General features: G+C 53.3%; 1 protein-coding gene across 4 annotated transcripts in view; it reads left to right on the top strand.

The window, feature by feature from the left end:
- The window catches only part of DNAH2 (dynein axonemal heavy chain 2), an 87,606-nt gene that overhangs the window by 38,290 nt on the left and 30,386 nt on the right, over window positions 1-18,930 (top strand). For 3 of the 4 annotated variants that reach the window (XR_012028417.1, XM_072821279.1, XM_072821277.1), the window contains 30 exons: window positions 83-244; window positions 347-450; window positions 2,017-2,173; window positions 2,314-2,396; window positions 2,512-2,692; window positions 3,076-3,214; window positions 4,656-4,873; window positions 5,150-5,251; window positions 5,580-5,705; window positions 5,998-6,108; window positions 6,347-6,535; window positions 6,898-7,001; window positions 7,097-7,286; window positions 7,804-7,984; window positions 8,670-8,797; window positions 9,110-9,262; window positions 9,514-9,639; window positions 10,425-10,643; window positions 10,903-11,020; window positions 11,248-11,384; window positions 11,855-11,992; window positions 12,079-12,237; window positions 14,699-14,851; window positions 15,278-15,369; window positions 15,630-15,828; window positions 15,963-16,187; window positions 16,983-17,087; window positions 18,248-18,436; window positions 18,596-18,681; window positions 18,763-18,893. Coding sequence is in view for 3 of the 4 variants with exons in the window: in XM_072821279.1 (XP_072677380.1) it covers window positions 83-244; window positions 347-450; window positions 2,017-2,173; window positions 2,314-2,396; window positions 2,512-2,692; window positions 3,076-3,214; window positions 4,656-4,873; window positions 5,150-5,251; window positions 5,580-5,705; window positions 5,998-6,108; window positions 6,347-6,535; window positions 6,898-7,001; window positions 7,097-7,286; window positions 7,804-7,984; window positions 8,670-8,797; window positions 9,110-9,262; window positions 9,514-9,639; window positions 10,425-10,643; window positions 10,903-11,020; window positions 11,248-11,384; window positions 11,855-11,992; window positions 12,079-12,237; window positions 14,699-14,851; window positions 15,278-15,369; window positions 15,630-15,828; window positions 15,963-16,187; window positions 16,983-17,087; window positions 18,248-18,436; window positions 18,596-18,681; window positions 18,763-18,893 (4,405 nt within the window). In the remaining variant the exon portion in view is untranslated. The remainder of the gene's footprint in view (window positions 1-82; window positions 245-346; window positions 451-2,016; window positions 2,174-2,313; window positions 2,397-2,511; window positions 2,693-3,075; window positions 3,215-4,655; window positions 4,874-5,149; window positions 5,252-5,579; window positions 5,706-5,997; window positions 6,109-6,346; window positions 6,536-6,897; window positions 7,002-7,096; window positions 7,287-7,803; window positions 7,985-8,669; window positions 8,798-9,109; window positions 9,263-9,513; window positions 9,640-10,424; window positions 10,644-10,902; window positions 11,021-11,247; window positions 11,385-11,854; window positions 11,993-12,078; window positions 12,238-14,698; window positions 14,852-15,277; window positions 15,370-15,629; window positions 15,829-15,962; window positions 16,188-16,982; window positions 17,088-18,247; window positions 18,437-18,595; window positions 18,682-18,762; window positions 18,894-18,930) is intronic. The other variant, XM_072821278.1, reaches the window with a different exon arrangement.

Genomic DNA, 18,930 nt, shown 5'->3' with positions numbered 1-18,930 from the left:
AGCTGTGGACCTAAGTGTCATCAGCGGGGAAGAGGGCAGGTGTTCTGTCACTTAATGCACCTCTCTGCTCTTGGCCATGAAGGAGCTGGATGCACTCCAGCAAGTCTGGGAGATCACACGGGACTGGGAGGAGAACTGGAACCAGTGGAAGATTGGCCAGTTCCTGACCCTACAGACAGAGGCCATGGAGACTATGGCACATGGTCTGTTCCGCCGCCTCACCAGATTGGCCAAAGAGTACAAGGTGTGTGGAGGGTGGAGGGGGAGCAGGAGGTAAGCCTGCTGAGGAAGGGGGACAGTGTGGGGACAGTGGTCAGGGCTTCTGATGCCTCTGATTTTTGCCCAGGATCGCAACTGGGAAATTATTGAAACCACTCGCTCCAAAATAGAGCAGTTCAAGAGGATCATGCCTGTCATCTCGGACCTTCGAAACCCAGCCCTTAGAGAGAGGTGAGGCTGCTCCTCTGCTCCTCAGGGTCATCCCCTGGCCTGGGCCACCACCTGGTGATGCCCACAGACACACACCCTAAGGAGGCCTTCACTTGGGCCTGCCCAGTCCTCTGTCTCATGCATCGTCCTGGGTTTTCTAGCCTTCTTGGCTCCTTCCCTATTTCCTCCCCCTTGCATCTCCCTCGCTTTATGTCTTCTGTCTCCAAAAGGCTTTATTCTCTTTTCAAAAAACGATTTTATGGGATCCCTGGGTGGTGCAGCAGTTTGGCGCCTGCCTTTGGCCCAGGGCGCGATCCTGGAGACCCAGGATCGAATCCCATGTCGGGCTCCCGGTGCATGGAGCCTGCTTCTCCCTCTGCCTGTGTCTCTGCCTCTCTCTCTCTCTGTGACTATCATAAATAAATTTAAAAAATGTTAAAAAAAACCGATTTTATTTATTTGAGAGAGACAGAAAGAAAGTGAATATGGGGGGGCGGAGCAGATGGAGAGAGAGAATCTCAAGCAGACTCCCTGCTTAGCATGGAGCCCGATGCAGGGCTTGATCTCACAACCCTGAGATCATGATCTAAGCCAAAACCAAGAGTTGGATGCTTAACTGACTAAGCCACCTGGCACCCCTGGAAGGTTTTCTTTTTTTGTAGCCAAAAGTATCTCTTTCTTTCATGGTTTTTGCTTTAGGTCTTTGTTGAAGAAAACCTCCCAGATTTCTTTTTAAGCATTTAAAAAAAATTTTTATTTATTTATGATAGTCACAGAGAGAGAGAGAGGCAGAGACATAGGCAGAGGGAGAAGCAGGCTCCATGTACTGGGAGCCCGACGTGGGACTGGATCCCGGGTCTCCAGGATCGCGCCCTGGGCCAAAGGCAGGCGCTAAACCGCTGTGCCACCCAGGGACCCCAAACCTCCCAGATTTAAACATGCACTCTTTCTGTACTTTCCTCTAATACTTTATAATTTTATTTTGCAAGTTTTACTCTTTTGACGTGTGTGGAATCCATTACATTGTAGAGGAGGCCTTTGAAGCCACTGAGAACAGAATAAACTCTTTTATAAGTGGCATTTTAATAATTATCCATTTAGAAGGAAAAAATTTCATTTCTTACCCATTGCATCCAGTACAGTGATTTTGATAGTGCTTTACCATTAAGCATCTGGTGGTTATGTACAACCTGACTACCTCACCTGCTTCAGTTGTTCAAGCTCCCCTAGGCTCAGCTTCCTTGGGTCCAAAAGGAAGAACCAAAGTTCCTCCTTTGCAGTGGATATGTGAATTAAATGGGGCATTTCATGCAAAGTGCTTGGCCCTGTGCACGGTCTACAGTAAACCTGCAGTGATCAGTCTGAACTCCCTTCCCAGAGAATCAACACCTTAATCTCTCACCTCCTTACAGTGCCTAAGATCGCATCTTAGGGCCTATGTAGTAAATGTGTGTTGAATCGTGAATAAATACGTAAATGGCGTATTCTGTCCCAATGGGAAAAAGAAAACCTGCAGATTGATGTGAACACTTTCTAGTAGATTTTGATATCGGGCCTCATGACCTGACCTTCTGTCCCTGGCCACAGGCACTGGGATCAGATCAGGGACGAGATCCAACGGGAGTTTGATCAAGAATCTGAGAGCTTCACCTTGGAGCAGATTGTGGACCTTGGGAGGGACCAGCATGTGGAGAAAATTGGGGAGATCTCTGCATCAGCGACCAAAGAACTGGCTATAGAGTTGGTATGACTGATTCCCTTCCCACAGCCCCCATTCCCTGAGTCTTCTGCAGCCAGCTTTTCAGGATCCAATGGCCTCTCTGAGTTCTGTTCCCCCTAGGGACTAAAAACAGGATTGTTCTGTCCCCCAATTTCTTTTCCCAGGCTTTACAGAACATTGCCAAGACCTGGAAGGTGATTCAGCTGGACATAGTGCCCTATAAGGATAAAGGCCATCACCGACTCAGGTAGTGAGGGCCTCAGGGTGGCAGGGCAGGGGACAGGCTGCATGATCCGGGCTGCATAGCCTCTGGAGGTTTGGCACGTGGGGATGGACTACAGTTCTGATGTTTTCTACTGCAGAGGCACAGAGGAGGTGTTCCAGGCATTGGAAGATAACCAGGTGGCCCTGTCTACCATGAAGGCTTCTCATTTTGTCAAGGCCTTTGAGAAGGACGTGGACCACTGGGAACGTTGCCTCTCCCTCATTTTGGAGGTTGTTGAGATGGTGCTCACGGTGCAGCGCCAGTGGATGTACCTAGAGGTCAGGACTCCCTGCCTGAGCTGCTCCTGTAAACCACCTTTACTCCTTTCTCTGCATATGACCTATATATTGGCTCTACTGGCCATGTTTTCCCACCTCTCAAGTCATTTTTTCCCTGGGCCCAAGTGTCTGAGTCTTAGTGATGACCTCTCAGGTTCAGTTCCCTCCTTGAGCAGCCAGCCTTAGCCCTTCTTCCATTTTTCTTCTTGAACCCAGGATCTGGCCTCCCAGCCCCAACTGTCCTTCCAGAACTTGGGCATCTTGCCTTTGGTTCTAATGCTCCTTACCTTCCACTTAGCTGTCATTCCTGGTCTGGGAGTGGAGAGCAGAATGTGGGGAACAGGTGAGAAACAGCCTCTCATCCCCAACTCTTGGCCCCTCAGAATATCTTCCTTGGAGAGGACATCCGTAAGCAGCTGCCTAGTGAATCAGCCCTTTTTGACCAGGTCAACAGCAACTGGAAAACCATCATGGACCGGATGAGCAAGGACAGCAATGCTCTCCGGAGCACTCACCATCCAGGTCTGTTGAGCTTCATAGCCTCTTGTCCTGACAGAGGCTGGGTTGATGCTGAGTACGTGTGATGTTGTGTCCACATGCTTCATTTATTGAGAGGCTGTGGTACCTGGCTTTTGTACCAGCACCATCATTGCCTCTTCTGAGCATGAAATAACAGTTTAGTGAGTGAAACTCAACAAATACTTGGGTGGAGTAAACTAGTGGGATGGCGTGTGAGGAGGTGAAAGAGAGACATACACACAGAAAGGCTGGTTGGTTTTGGTAGAGTGTGGTCAAGACTCAGGAAGTGAGGTCTGATGATGGATGCCAAGCGTGGGCATCCTGAGGAGAAGAGTTCTGTCACAAGGTTCAGAAGACACCTTTGTTTACCCTTGGGCCAACTTAATGATTTTTCATTTTCCCAAGAACCTTGGGTATATGTATTTAAAAAGCCTTAATTTTAATTATTCTGATAAAATATCTGCATCAGGATATGCAAAGTTGAGTGACAGCATGCATTTGTTAGAAAATAATATTTGAGATCATTGGCAAAATTACATTTTGGAACAATTTATAAGCAAAGCCAGAGAAACAAGTATCCCTTCATTGAGCACAAGCACCAAATTCATCTCACCCACTGCTACTGAGTCACCCTGTGATCTTCAGGGGCCACGCAGAGGCCCAGCAGCCCATAGACTTTGTACTTGAAGGCACGAGGATCTCCTCAGAGTTTGGATTCCAGGGCATTCATATTTTCTCCAGAAAGCTAGAAACTGGGAAAACAAGGGAATAAACCAATCAAAACCCAAAGCTTGGAGGAAACTAAGATTATTGAGAACCTGCAACCGTGAATCTGTTTTTCTTAGAACCTGGAATTGTTCTTTGGGGTAGATACTATTACCATTTAACCCATAAAGAGGTAAAAGCTCAAACAGACATGCTAGTTAGTGAAAGGGCAGCAGTTTGAATGGCCATCTCTGCCCCTCTGTCTAATGCGCTTTTCACTCTACCTGAGGGACACTGGTGCCTGCAGACTTCTTTCGATGTGTGCATATGATATATATTGAAATCAAATGATCTAATTTGTTGGATTGTGCTCATGCGGAACAGGCTCTAATATCCAGCTCTTGAGGTGACTGGCTGAGCTGGAGGGATGGAACTGTCATTGTAAGACTGAAGGGAGATGACATGTCGCTATATTAGTGGAATCCTGTATACCGTATAATTAATGCATAGTGTAAAAAATGCAGACTAGTGTACAATGGACACTTGATGATTAATTAATGAAGAGGATGGGCTAAGCGGGATAGAGTGATTTGGAGACACTTCTCTGCTTCTAGCAACCATTATAGCAATGTGTACCCCAATATCCAAGAGCTGGCAAAGTGGGTACAGTCACACACTCCAGATCCACTCAGGGCCATGGTAAAGGGCCCTCAAATGTCATTCCTTGCTCTTATTCCAGGCCTTCTGGACACCTTGATAGAAATGAACACAGTCCTGGAAGATATCCAGAAGTCTCTGGATATGTATCTAGAGACCAAGCGCCATATTTTCCCCCGTTTCTACTTCCTGTCCAATGATGACCTCCTGGAGATTCTGGGCCAGTCCCGCAACCCAGAGGCTGTCCAGCCCCACCTCAAAAAATGCTTTGACAACATCAAACTGCTGAGAATACAGAAGGTCAGCAGAGCCAGCCAGGATGGGATGGAGGGCGGGGGAGAGACAGTGATGACCTAGAGGTACTCCAGGCCTTGGAGGGGACCGTCCCCTCCCAACAGGAGGGGGACATGAATGATTCTGGATTACCTGGGACAGAACCTTTTAGAATTGGTTAACTGATTGGTTAACATTAGGGTTGGCGGGAGGAGCAGAGACTACCTTCACAGGGCCCAGGAACTTCTAGGTGGATATCATGAGTGTGCAGGCCAGACCATTAAGAGCTTCCCATTTTTATAGGTTGGGGGACCCAGCAGCAAATGGGAAGCTGTAGGAATGTTCTCGGGTGATGGCGAGTACATTGATTTCCTCCACCCAGTACTTCTAGAAGGGCCCGTGGAGGTGAGTGGTAGTGAGGGTCTAAAAATCTAGCTGACTCTTCTTCCCCTTGGAGAGTTTGCTTGGCTCTGTGAGGAGAGAACCTTTCTGTGAAGGCACATTGGTCACTTTCCCCCCTCCCACCTGCCATTGCTAAAAACCCTAAGCTCTCCCCTGAACCTGAAAAGCAGACAGCCTGCCCCCTAGCCTCCAGGTCCCTCAGGGATCCTAGCCAGCTGCTGCCTAGCCTGGGCTTGTCTCTGGGGCCCAAAGCCTTGGAGTCCCGTTTCCTAAACCCCTGCCCTCTGGGGATGCTTGTCTCTGGCCCTAAGGCCCTGTCCCCTCCCCCCAGTCCTGGCTTGGTGATGTGGAACGGACCATGAGGGTAACCCTACGGGACCTTCTCCGGAACTGTCGCCTGGCCCTCAAGAAGTTTCTTAACAAGAGAGACAAATGGGTGAAGGAGTGGGCTGGCCAGGTGAGCTGGGGTCAGCAGAAACCGGGGAATAAGAAAGGGCTGAAGGGGAGCAGCAAATGTCAAGACAGAATGTTGAGTCTCACCAAATGCAAGCTTCTTGCCCCTGTTCTGGGCAAAGGCCTTGCCACCCTGAGTGCTAGATGCTTAGCTCCTGCCTGTAGGCCTGTGCCCCATCCTTCAAAGCAGATGAAGTGTATGGAGAGAGGAGTAGCACCGGGCACAGAAAGAGGCAGGGGTTTGGGAGCTGGGCTGCGGGGGTGGCCAGCAGATCCAGCCTCTGCATGTGTCCCAGATGGTGATCACTGCCAGTCAGATCCAGTGGACGGCAGATGTCACCAAGTGTCTGCTGACAGCTAAGGAGCGAGGAGACAAGAAAATCCTCAAGGTCATGAAGAAGAAGCAGGTGTGGAGCCCTATGGGTCAGAGATAGGGTCACAGCGAGGGTGCCTTGTGGCAGAAGTCTGGCGATGAAAGTCTGGGAGGCTCAGAAGGGCACTTTCCTGGTGGATGTTGGGGGTCAGGAATCTCGGGGGTTTGGGATCAGCGCTGGGATGGGAAGTCGGGTGAGGCTGGGATGAGGTGTGGTCAGGGTTTGGTTGCCTTGCCCCCTCTGCTTTCTTCCCCGCCTCCTTGTCCCACAGGTGTCGGTGCTGAACAAGTATTCGGAAGCCATCAGGGGGAACTTGACCAAAATCATGCGGCTGAAAATTGTGGCGCTGGTGACGATAGAAGTCCATGCCCGGGACGTGCTGGAGAAGCTGTACAAGAGTGGCCTCATGGACATGAGCTCCTTTGACTGGCTCAGCCAGCTGCGCTTCTACTGGGAGAAGGTGCTTGCGGGCCTCATACTTTAAATCACCTTCTCTTGATGCCATGGTACCCTAACCCCATCCTCGGTCCCACCACGGTAGCCTAACCTAGTTCCTAACTCTGGTTCGTCTCCTGGATCAGGAGTAGCAAATCATTCTTTTGGTGGTGCCCACCGTGACTGTCACTTGACTGGGCCCAGAGAGACTGCGGGCAGCTGCTGTGTACATTGGGGAAGGGGGTCGTGCAGCATGAAACCCACTGTTCATCCGGGCCATGAACCCTCCGCAGTCCAAACAGAACCCCTGTTCTTGTAATGGTAGCCTTCCCGCCTCCCAGTCGGCCCTCTGGCTCCTGCAAGCACCCCCCGCCCCCGTTTCTCCAGGATCTGGACGACTGTATGATCCGCCAGACCAACACGCAGTTCCAGTACAGTTATGAGTACTTGGGCAACTCTGGCCGGCTCGTCATCACCCCCCTGACAGACAGGTGGGCTGGGTGCCATGACACGGTGGCGGGGCAGGGCGGCAGATGCTGTGGGGATGCTGCTAGGAGTCTGACCCACTCTTGCCCTCAATTGGCAGGTGTTACATGACGCTGACCACAGCACTGCACCTGCATCGGGGGGGCTCCCCTAAAGGTCCTGCAGGCACAGGCAAGACGGAGACCGTCAAGGATCTGGGCAAGGCGCTTGGCATATACGTCATCGTGGTCAACTGCTCCGAGGGCCTGGATTATAAGTCCATGGGCAGGATGTACTCAGGCCTGGCCCAGGTCCATACCCCGAACCCCAACCCAGAGGCCCCATATGTATGGTACAGTCCCAGAAGGTCAGCTAAATCCCAGTGCAATTCCCTGCTTTGTCACATCCACCACCTCATCCTTCAGGTCATCCCCTCAGGTCCCTGTGCCTCCCGGAGCTTCGCTCAGGCTTAATTTCTGCTTATTTGAAAACCTGAATGATGTCAGGGCTCAATGAGGTAACGCATATCAACCGGTTCAGGGAACAGGCTTCCGTGCTCACAAATTCCCCACCCTGGGCTCTTCCCAGCCCCCACCTGCTCTAGCACTCTCTGAGATTGTCCCGTCTGGCCAGGAAGTTCTGGCCATAGACTGCCATGGGGCTACATGCCACCCCACTGCCCTCTCCCCGGCCAAGCACAGATGTTTTAGAGACCCCCACACCCATCAGGACATTTCAGGCAGGCTATGCTAGCCACGGTTCCCAGTGCCTCCCCATTGGAGGGGCCACTACTTCTCTGGCCCCAGCGACTCTGCCTCCCATCCACAGACCGGTGCCTGGGGCTGCTTTGATGAGTTTAACCGCATCAACGTGGAGGTGCTGTCAGTGGTGGCCCAGCAGATCCTGTCCATCCTGTCTGCCCTGGCCGCCAGCCTCACCCGCTTCTACTTTGAGGGCTTTGAAATAAACCTGGTGTGGTCCTGTGGGATCTTTATCACCATGAACCCTGGTACGGGGTGGGGAGCGGAACTGGGTGTCCAGGGCAAATAGCTGCATGCTGCCCCCCTCCCAGGGAAGCATGTTTAGCCCAAGTGGAAGGTGGCTAAGGACAAGAAAGCATGATAGGAGGGTAAACATCCAACTTTCTGGAGGAGGGGAGGCAGTCTTCCTGGCTGCCCTAAACGGGTGGATAACCATTTGTGTCTACACCCACCCCAGTCCTCTGGGATACTTTGCCATCCCCCTGCTGGACCTGCTCCCTAAGTTCTGGTCGACCTGCCACCCCTTTTGCAGACATGAGGGATCTCCACAGAATGCAGAGGATTCTGTGCTCCCTAGGATGGGCCCCGGGGAGGGATCTGCAGGGCCAACAGGAAGGGGCTCAAGTACTGAAATGAGTCAGAGAGATGGGTGGTGAGGACACGGGCTGCCGTGAGTTATGCACGTGCTCGGAGAGGTGGGAGATTGTCAGCTCTGTGATCTGAGTTTGAAACAGGGCCGCGTAGAAAGGAAGGAGAGGACCAGGGATTGGACTGAGCCCCCCCCCCCCCCCCGAGGAGGGGAGACCCTGGAGCTGGAGCTGAGGAATCAGAGGGGGGGGCGGGGGGCGAGCTAGGGTTGGGGAGAACAGGGCCGAGTGAGAAGTGGGTCTGTGGGGAGTGGTCTGGGTTCTAAATAAACTCACTGTTTTCCAGGCTATGCTGGTCGCACGGAGCTGCCGGATAACCTGAAATCCATGTTCCGCCCCATCGCCATGGTGGTGCCTGATTCTACTCTTATCGCAGAGATTATCCTCTTTGGGGAGGGCTTTGGCAACTGTAAGGTATGCCCTCGATGTCCTGGCATTGATTATCTTGCTTCCCTTCCACGGTGACTCCCACACGGAGGCGCCCCAGGAGACTCATAGCCGGCCTGTCCTCCATGGAACGTCTTGGTTGCTGTCCATGGGGTGCGGAGGCCTCCCCTCGGTCAAGTCCCTGATCCGTGTTGCCACCATTCCCAACATCTTCTCCTTGGGATTGTCCACAGGTTGCAGCCAGCCACCCTGCATCCCAGGGCTGGCTGCTAATAGTCCCTGTGGAGGCAGGAGGCTGCTGGGGAGGTCGAGATTTCCCTCTCTGTGTTCCTTCCCCAGATTCTGGCCAAGAAAGTGTACACACTCTACTCGCTGGCTGTGCAGCAGCTCTCCAGGCAGGACCACTATGACTTTGGCCTGCGTGCTCTCACGTCCCTCCTGCGCTACGCCGGCAAGAAGCGCCGCCTGCAACCGGATCTGTCTGATGAAGAGGTAGATCGGGGCCCCAGCCCTTGGGCCATACCCTCCACAGTCACTGGTCCCCTGGTGCCTCCACCAAAGCTCTGCAGATCCCTTCCCCAGATCAAGACCCCCCCACCCTTCTGCCTGTCCCCCACGTTGCCTGTCATACTGCTGACGACTCACTCAGGTGTGTGCCTTGTTCAGCCCTTTACAGAGGGAGGGCCTGGTGGGTGCCTAGGCCCTGGTTCCTCAGGCCGGAGGCTTCATCTTTCCCCATCCAGGTTCTGCTGCTCTCGATGCGGGACATGAACATTGCCAAGCTAACCTCGGGTGACATGCCGCTCTTCAATGCCATCGTGCAAGATCTGTTCCCCAACGTCGAGCTGCCTGTCATTGACTACGGCAAGGTATCTGCTCCTCGTTACCCTCACCGACCTCACATGGGCATGTGGGTGCAGGTGCTGGATGCTTGGCTCCCAGGCCCTGTTCCATCCACAGGCCGGGCCTCCTTATCCACGAAACCATGTAGACCTACTCCAACACCGCACTCTTGCTGCGGCCCCCACGCTCCTGACTCAGAGGGTCTCTTACTCTATGGAGCCCCCAGAGCCTTCCTACTTTCTCTGCACCCACCCGCCCCTCCTGCCTCTACATTTCTACCCTCCTCAGGGGTGTGGAGAGGTTGCCAGAGCAGGAGCCGTGTCAGAACAGTAGGACCGAAGGGGTGGGAGGGAAGACGATTCTCCAAAGTACAGGAATTATCTTCTCTGGTGGATCAATGGTTTAGATACCCTGGATGATCCTTTCACTCGAAACCACTAACGTACTGGTTAGAATATATCCTTGTAAATGTGTCACTAAGCTGGCAAGAAACAAGAAAGATTCTGGGGTGGGAGGGGGTGAAAGCAGGGAGATGACACAACACCCTGACAAGGAATGCGCCCTCATCACTCCCATTTAGTGGAGGAGGACACTGAGGCCCAGAGCAGACCCTTTGGGGTCTCTGCCCTTCAGTGAGCTGGCTTGCTCCTGAGTGTGTGGTGGCTGGAGCTCAGGGGCCCTGGAGCCGTTTCTAACAGCCCGAAAGTGACACCCCCCACCCTGGATGGCGGCGATGGGCAGGGGGTGGTTTGAGAGTCGTTCTTGGCCCCTGGCTTTCTCTTCCATGTCTGTGTATCTTCACTTCTCTCAGCTGCGGGAGACCATCGAGCAGGAGATCCATGACATGGGCCTGCAGAGCACACTGTTCACCCTCACCAAGGTCATCCAGCTGTATGAGACCAAGAACTCCCGCCATTCCACCATGATTGTGGGCTGCACGGGCAGTGGCAAGACCACCTCGTGGCGTGTCCTCCAATCCTCCCTGTCCAACTTGTGCCGCGCTGGAGAGCCCAACTTCAACATCGTCAGGGTACTGAGCTGGGACAGTGAAGCGCCTGGAGGAGGCCAGCTGGGTGGGCAGACCGTGGTGGCGGGGTGGGGGTATTGGGGGTGCGGGGACCAGGGGCGCAGTGTGGTCCAGGAGGGCAGGGCTGGGAGCCGGGAGGGGTTTCTGGGACAGATGGGAGACCCAAGGGCAAATGGAGATGGTGGGGGTGGAAGTAGACGGAGACCTTGGCCTTGGTGTCTGCCAGCCGCTCAACGCACACCCCACCCCCTTGTCCCTTTAGGAGTTCCCTCTGAACCCAAAGGCGCTGTCCCTAGGGGAGTTGTATGGGGAATATGACCTCAACACTAACGAGTGGACAGATGGCGTCCTGTCCAGCGTCATGCGGACAGCATGCGCAGGTGCCCAGAGGGCCATGGGGTGGGCAGGCAGGTGCCTGAGTCTTGGGGGCGAGTGGGGGGATGGTCTGGGGCTAGGAAGTCCACATTTGGGGGGAAGATGCCTGGGGAGTGCTGAGGTACCAGGAGGCACGTGCTCACATCCCTGAGGAGATGAATGTGTGGGACGCAGAGGGGGAGGTATCTGGGGAAAGTAGGTCTGGCTTCCTGACCATCTTCCTCCTGCCAAGATGAGAAGCCGGATGAGAAGTGGATCCTTTTCGACGGCCCCGTGGACACGCTGTGGATCGAGAGCATGAACTCGGTCATGGACGACAACAAAGTCCTCACCCTCATCAATGGGGAGCGCATCGCGATGCCTGAGCAGGTGCGGACCCAGCAGGGCTGGTAGTGGGGCAGGGGCACCCCCAGAGGGAAAGGTTCTGGGGGTGGGGTGAAGAGAACACCTGGATTCAGAGAGACCTGTGGCTGAGGGAGAGTATCCCAGCGGCTGTGAGGACAACTGTTAGAAGAGAAGCCTGTGTACCAGGAAGCCCTGTGCACAGTGATGCAGACCCCAAGGACCTGCGGGGACACCACCTTCCCTTGTTTGCCTGGGGTTCTGGATTCTTGGGCTGCATCCATCCACTTGGTGCAGCCAGAGAGTGGTCTTGCGTAAGCTTGACCTTGAAAGAGCCCTAAATTCTTTTTAAAAAGCCAGTCGTTTGTAAACCTTCCTTCTTTATTCATCCTGCCACACCTGGCACTTGGATAGAGACATTTTGGGACCTCTGGGTGTTTCTCTCACTGGGGGTTGAGTGGTGGGAAAGATGAAGCTCTGACAAAATATCTCCATAGGTGTCTCTTGTGTTTGAAGTGGAGAACTTGGCCATGGCCTCTCCTGCCACCGTTTCCCGCTGCGGGATGGTCTACACTGACTACACCGACCTGGGCTGGAAGCCATATGTGCAGTCCTGGCTGGATAAGAGGCCAAAGGTCTGAAGGGAGCTGTGGGAGGGAGAGGAGCCCATGTGGCCCGAGGCGCGAAGAGCGATTGCAGAACCCTTCTTGTTTGCCTGCAGACTGAGGTGGAGCCCCTGCAGCGCATGTTTGAGAAGTTCATCAACAAGATGCTGGCCTTCAAGAAAGACAATTGCACTGAGCTGGTGCCCCTACCGGAATACAGCGGGATTGTCTCCCTCTGCAAGCTGTACTCAGCCCTGGCCACACCGGAGAATGGGGTGAGCGGGGTTGGAGCAGAGCCAGGGCAGGAAGGGCTCATGATCTCATGGGAACAACCTCTGGACATGGTGTGTCTCAGCCTCAGTTTGAATAGACTTGAGTGGAACAGGGACCTCCAGAGGGTGACCTCACCCATGGTGGCACAGTGCGGGGTGTGCGTGTGCATGTGTGTGCCGGTCGTGGAGGGCCAGACTCAGGACTCGGACTTGCTTATTACGTACACAGTGAAATCTCACTATGATCTCTGACCATTATTTTGGGAGGGTAGTTCATTTGGTTCTTCATTTCTCCATCCTTTCAAAAAATATATATTAAATTTTGGAATAGGGGAGGCCTTGGGATGCTGTTTCAGCTGGACGGAGCCCCCAGCCTCCTCTGACAAGGGGGTTTCCGAAATTTTCAGGCTGACTGATATTTAGGAAAAATGTTGTTCAGTTTAGGATTGTGGGGTGAGGACCAAAACTGGATATTTTTCTGAGATTAAATCACTGCCTAGAAACGGTTCCTCTTGTTTATAAGGACAGTGCCAGGTAACCAGGCTGTTAATATGAAGTTAGAGGACAACAGTATGTGCCGTTCCTGGTACAGTTAATCTAAATTGAAACTCTCTAGATGAACTAGGAAGGCAAGGGACAGAACAAGGCCCGTGGTAGAGTGATGGTGGCACAGGGGTACTGGGGAGGGCAGGCCAGAGTGGGGTCGGGAGGGGAGAGGGGGTGAGGTGAGCTGTGTGCTGAGCTAAGCTAGAAGAGCCGACTAAGGACCCCACATCAAATGTGATGGACAGTAAAGCTTCCTATGGTTTCCCACCTACGTCTTGTGATTGAGGGTTATTCTAGGCCCCAATCCAATATTCTGGATTGGACAACAACTTGTGTGTCATGTTATCTGTAGTTCTAGGTATGTGAGTTCAGAACCCATCCTCAAGAGCTCCCTACTCATGCCTGTGGCAGGTTGCAGATGCCACCGTCCCCGAGACAGCCTTGTGTGTTCCACACCCCCTGTGTCAGCAGCACCTGCCACCTGCCCTCGGGGTGGGTGTTGAGAGCAGGAGTCTACACACGCTATTTCTGGGGGTGCCCCCGGCTGGCTGGGTCTGTGGAGTGTGTGACTCTTGATCTCAAGGTCATAAGTTCAAATCCTACGTTGGGCGTGCAGCTTACTTAAAAATAAACAAACATGCTGTTTCTGCCGCGAACGTGGTCCATTTTAAATTAAAATTTTCATTTTTTTAGATTCATTTTGCATTACACAAGTGATAGTTGAATCTAATTTCCTTTATAAAAGTTAAAAATTTTCATATAAAAAAGCTCAAGTCTGGTTGGGTCACCCTCCCCTCCCAATCCTGGCCTGCCCCCTGCCAGCTCCCCTGCTCTACACAAGTAACCACTGCAGTGTGTTTGTAGTATTGTTACAGAATTATTTATTTATTTATTTATTTATTTATTTATTTATGATAGTCACACACACAGAGAGAGAGAGAGAGAGGCAGAGACATAGGCAGAGGGAGAGGCAGGCTCCATGCACCGGGAGCCCGACGTGGGATTGGATCCCGGGTCTCCAGGATCGCGGCTTGGGCCAAAGGCAAGCGCTAAACCGCTGCGCCACCCAGGGATCCCTGTTACAGAACTTTTATGTACATATTTATGTGCAAGCCAATAGGTGGCACAAGCCCTATCATGGCCCCAAATACCATGATATGGTATTTGAAAACCATATCATGTTACATAGCGCGTTTGCAAAATGCTTACTAAGCGGCAATGTGGTTTTGAGTTCTGCGTTGCTCCGTGTAGATTGATTTCATTGCTCATAACCACTGTATACTATTCCACCACAGAACACGGCATTTTATTTTTCCATCCCTCTACTGGTGGACGTGTAGGTCATCTCCAATTTTTTGCACTTACAAAGAAGACACCGCAGATGCCCCTGGACCTATCTCCTTGAGCGCCTTTGGCGCTTCTTTAGGGTAGATATGGTGTGGTGACATCTCTGCTGTGTCTTTTTTTTTTTTTTAAGATTTTATTTACTTATTTATTTGAGAGAGAGAGAGTGAGAGCGGGAGAGAGAGCATGAGCAGGGGAAGGGGCAGAGGGAGGGGGAGAATGTCAAGCAGACTCCCTGCTCAGTGCAGAGCCTGATGCAGGGCTCAATCTCACGACCCCGAGATCATGACCCAAAATGAAACCAAGAGGACACTCAGCTGACTGCACCCTGACACCGTGTCTTTACAGAACAGCAGAGAGGAGACTTGGGGTGACTGCTGAGCTATGAGAAGCTTCAGGCTTACCTCAGTGTTTTAAATCCAGGTCATCCACAACAACGTGGTTTTACAAGCAGAGCAGGAAGGGAGAACTCCACGCCCTTGCAGTGATCTGTCAGGATAGACAACCCCACCCTCCCGCACCCTCATCTCTTACAGAAAGAGGAGGCTACTTCCCCTTCCCTCCTCCCATCCAGGTGAACCCAGCCGATGGTGAAAACTACATCTCCATGGTGGAGCTGACCTTTGTATTCAGCATGATCTGGTCAGTGTGCGCCTCCGTGGATGAGGAGGGACGCAAGAAGATCGACAGTTACCTCCGGGAGATTGAGGGCTCCTTTCCCAATAAGGTCAGGACGCTTGGGCCCAGCTCTCCTAGCATCCTATTTTTTTCATTGTTGTTAAGATTTTATTTATTTATTTGACACACACACACACAGACAGTACAAGCAGGGGGGAGGGAAAAAGGGAGAGGGAGAGGGAGGAGCAGGCTTCCCACTGAGCAGGTCGAGCCCAGGGATGCAGGGCTTGACCCCAGGATCCTGGGGACCACAACCCGAGATAAAGGCCGATGCCCAACGGACTGAGCCACCCAGGCCCCAGGCGCCCCCTCGGTGTCCTATTTTTTCAGAACTCTGCAGTACCCCTGGAACCACGCTCTGCCGGGGTTTCAGCCTGCCAACGCTGCTTTCTCACCCAGTGGGCCGTGGGCACCCCTGCCAGGCTGCAGAGAACTAATGAAGGCCATGGTAGCCTCACACACATTCCCTCCTCAGGACACGGTGTACGAATACTTTGTGGATCCCAAGATGCGGAACTGGACATCCTTTGAGGACAAGCTCCCTAAGAGTTGGCGCTACCCTCCCAAGTGAGAGCAGGCCCCAGGTGGGCCGGCCTTGGGGCTATGGTTGGTGGGAGATGTGGCCAGAAGCAAAAGGGAGCTATAGGAGGGAGGGGGGCTCCCGGATGGGGGGCAGCAGGGTCTAGAGGGCGAGGACAGGGTTCTTAAGGAGGGAAGGAGGACGCCTGCTCTGCGGGGGTCAGGGTTGGTGACGGGTGAGGCAGAGGAGAGCGGGAGCAGGAAAGGAGTGGCCCGGGCCCTTGGACAGTGCTCACCTTCCTCTCCAGCTCCCCCTTCTATAAGATCATGGTGCCTACTGTTGACACTGTTCGCTACAACTATCTGGTGAGCACCTTGGTGGCCAACCAGAACCCCATCCTGCTGGTGGGCCCCGTGGGAACGGGAAAGACATCCATCGCCCAGAGTGTTCTGCAGTCCTTGCCCTCCATCCAGTGGTCGGTGCTCACGGTCAACATGTCTGCGCAGGTGTGCAGCCGGGGACCCTGGCTCTGCCTGCCTTTGGCCCTCCCTTGGGGTCCCGGGCCTGGCCACACTGCTTCTGAACCCTGTCTTTCTCCTGTGAGACCCCAGCCCTCCTCCTGTTCCCCCCCTTCCACCAGACCACATCCAATAACGTGCAGAGCATCATTGAGAGCAGGGTAGAGAAGCGAACCAAGGGTGTCTACGTGCCATTTGGGGGAAAAAGCATGATCACCTTTATGGATGACCTGAACATGCCAGCCAAGGACACCTTTGGGTCTCAGCCACCCCTCGAACTGATTCGCCTCTGGATCGACTATGGCTTCTGGTATGATCGTTCCAAGCAGACCATCAAGTACATCAGAGTAAGCCTCCCAAGACTTTGCTCTTCAGGCCTCTGTTCCCTGCCATGGCAGGGTCAGTTCCCATGCCCGGGGACCCCCCGAAAGAATCCTGTAACCTGGGTTCCTCTCCACCCAGACATTGTCCGTCCCTATTATCGACTCTCCTTGGGGACTCTGCCCTGTGCTTTGGGACCTCAGGATCTTCTGCTCTCCCTTCTGCTCCTTCCGTGAGCTCACATGCCAACCTTGCTGCCGCCCCCAACAGCCCAAGTGCCTGGGGTCCCCATTCCCCCATGTTTCCAGCATCTCCCTCCAGCCAAGCTCTGCTCCCCCGAGATTCTGAGCATCTTGTTTGACTCCTTCTCCCAAATCCATGGGCAGCAACCCTTCCATCCTCACTGCTGGGGCCCGTCCATCTGGCACTTGGGGCCAGAAACTCTCCTAACACTTAGCATATTCTTCTGTTTCTGAGAAAGAACACACACACACGTTCCACATGCGCGTGCACACACACACACACACACAGAGAAAAGGAGAAAAAGGTGAAGGCTAGAAAATATTCTTTAACTTTACCTGTATTTTCTGTTTTTGGTACATGGATCATAGTGAATGACAAAGAAATATGATGCTTTGAGAATTCTCAAGGAAATGACCCCGATCCCTTCCTTCCCTCACCTTCCCTGCACCCTTCTGTCCCAGCCCTTCTTCCCCTCTACGCATCCTCACTCCCTTTACTCCCCTCCTCCGGCTCCTCTGACACCCTCCTTATTCCCTCCCCTGTCTCTTCCCACCCAACTGACCATCTCTGCTCCCCAGGACATGTTCCTGATGGCCGCCATGGGTCCCCCTGGGGGCGGACGCACTGTCATCTCTCCGAGGCTGCAGAGTCGCTTCAACATCATCAACATGACCTTCCCCACAGTGAGGGGGCAGTGGGGGCCATGGGGGAATGCGGGTACTGTAAGAGGCAAAATCACCCGTGTCCCAGAGAACAAGGGGGCAGATCCAGGGGGGCCGGGAGACCCCTGAGTAGACGTGTGTATGGGTTGTGGGGGGAAGGCTGCTACTGTGGGAGTCCTAGCTTCTCCTGAGCCATGAAAGCTACAGGAAGCAAGCTTTAGCTGCAGTCTCTGGAATGTGAAGCCTGAGGGTCCCAGTGGCCCCTGTGGGCAGATAGCTCAGGGGGCCCAAGTAGACAAAGGAAGATAAATCCTACAGCTGGGGGCAGCCCTGGTGGCACAGCGGTTTAGCGCCGCCTCCAGCCCAGGGCGTGATCCTGGAGACCCGGGATTGAGTCCCACGTCGGGCTCCCGGTGCATGGAGCCTGCTTCTCCCTCTGCCTGTGTCTCTGTGCCCCTCTCTCTCTCTGTCTCTATGAATAAATAAATAAAAAATCTTAAAAAAAAAAAAAAAAGATCCTACAGCTGGCAGCCCAGAACAGCGCCAGGATTTGGGGAGGTGAGCAAGGCTCCCAGGGGTGCCCCCCCAAAGCCTCGGGAATCAAGATAAATTACATTTTAATGCAACATGAAAGCAGCTGATGCCAAAAATTCATGGTGAACAAGCACCACGATTTTACACACATGAGCTTGGCGTCGAGAGTTGCTGGCAATACTAGAGCCCAAGGCAAAAGGAAGCAACAATCCTGAGCCCTCTGCATATAATATATTGGGATTTGTCCGTTGTGGATATCCTGCATTGATTGTGATTTTTATTTTTTTAAATTTTATGTTTTTAAACTTTTTTTTTAAAAGATTTTATTTATTTATTCATGAGAGACACACACAGAGAGAGGCAGAGACACAGGCAGAGGGAGAAGCAGGCTCCATGCAGGGAGCCCGATGTGGGACTCGATCCCAGGTCTCCAGGATCACGTCCCAGGCTGAAGGCGGTGCTAAACCGCTGAGCCCCCCGGGCAGCCCTGATTGTGATTTTTAAATCTTGCACACAAACATTATTTCTCTTGATCCTGTGGGGTTTTCTGGTGCCCCTTTGAGTGGCCCTTCACCCTGGCACTGTGCTCCCCTCATTGGGGTCCCAGCGGCGGCTAGAAGGAGGTGAGTATGGGGGCCTGTTCCTAGGAGTCCCAGATCATCCAGATATTTGGCACCATGATCAATCAGAAGCTTCAGGACTTTGAGGAGGAGGTGAAGCCCATCGGGAACGTGGTGACCGAAGCCACATTGGATGTGTACAACACAGTGGTGCAGCGCTTCCTGCCCACGCCCGCCAAGATCCACTACCTCTTCAACCTCCGTGACATCTCCAAGGTGACACTCTGGCCTCTCACCCTGCCTCAATGGAGGCCTTCCCTCCCCTCACAGGGGGGGTTCTAGGCTCAGTACCCCCCCTAGATCAGCCTGCCCCTTCCCCCTAGAGCCTTAGAGGGCCTCTACATCGCCCACCCACTGGCCACGCCCCTTCCCCAGGTGTTCCAGGGCATGCTCAGAGCCAACAAGGACTTTCACGACACCAAGTCTAGCATCACAAGACTTTGGATCCATGAGTGTTTCAGGTGCAATGCCTGTGCCCCGCTCCCTGCCCCTGCCCGCTGCCCTTCTGTGTCCCCAGGTCTCAGCCCACTCCCTCCCTGCAGAGTCTTCTCTGACCGGCTGGTGGATGCAACAGACATGGAGGCCTTCATGGCCATCATCAGCGACAAGCTGGGCTCCTTCTTTGACCTCACCTTTCATAATCTTTGTCCCAGCAGGCGTTCCCCTATCTTCGGTGAGCTGGTGCCCTGGGGGCAGAGCTGGGGCCATGG

The sequence above is a fragment of the Canis lupus genome, chromosome 3 (assembly GCF_048164855.1).
Source record: "Canis lupus baileyi chromosome 3, mCanLup2.hap1, whole genome shotgun sequence".
In the NCBI taxonomy this organism is placed as follows: domain Eukaryota; kingdom Metazoa; phylum Chordata; class Mammalia; order Carnivora; family Canidae; genus Canis; species Canis lupus.
Note: the sequence above shows the minus strand (reverse complement) of the source record. Positions and strands in the feature narration are given on the sequence as shown.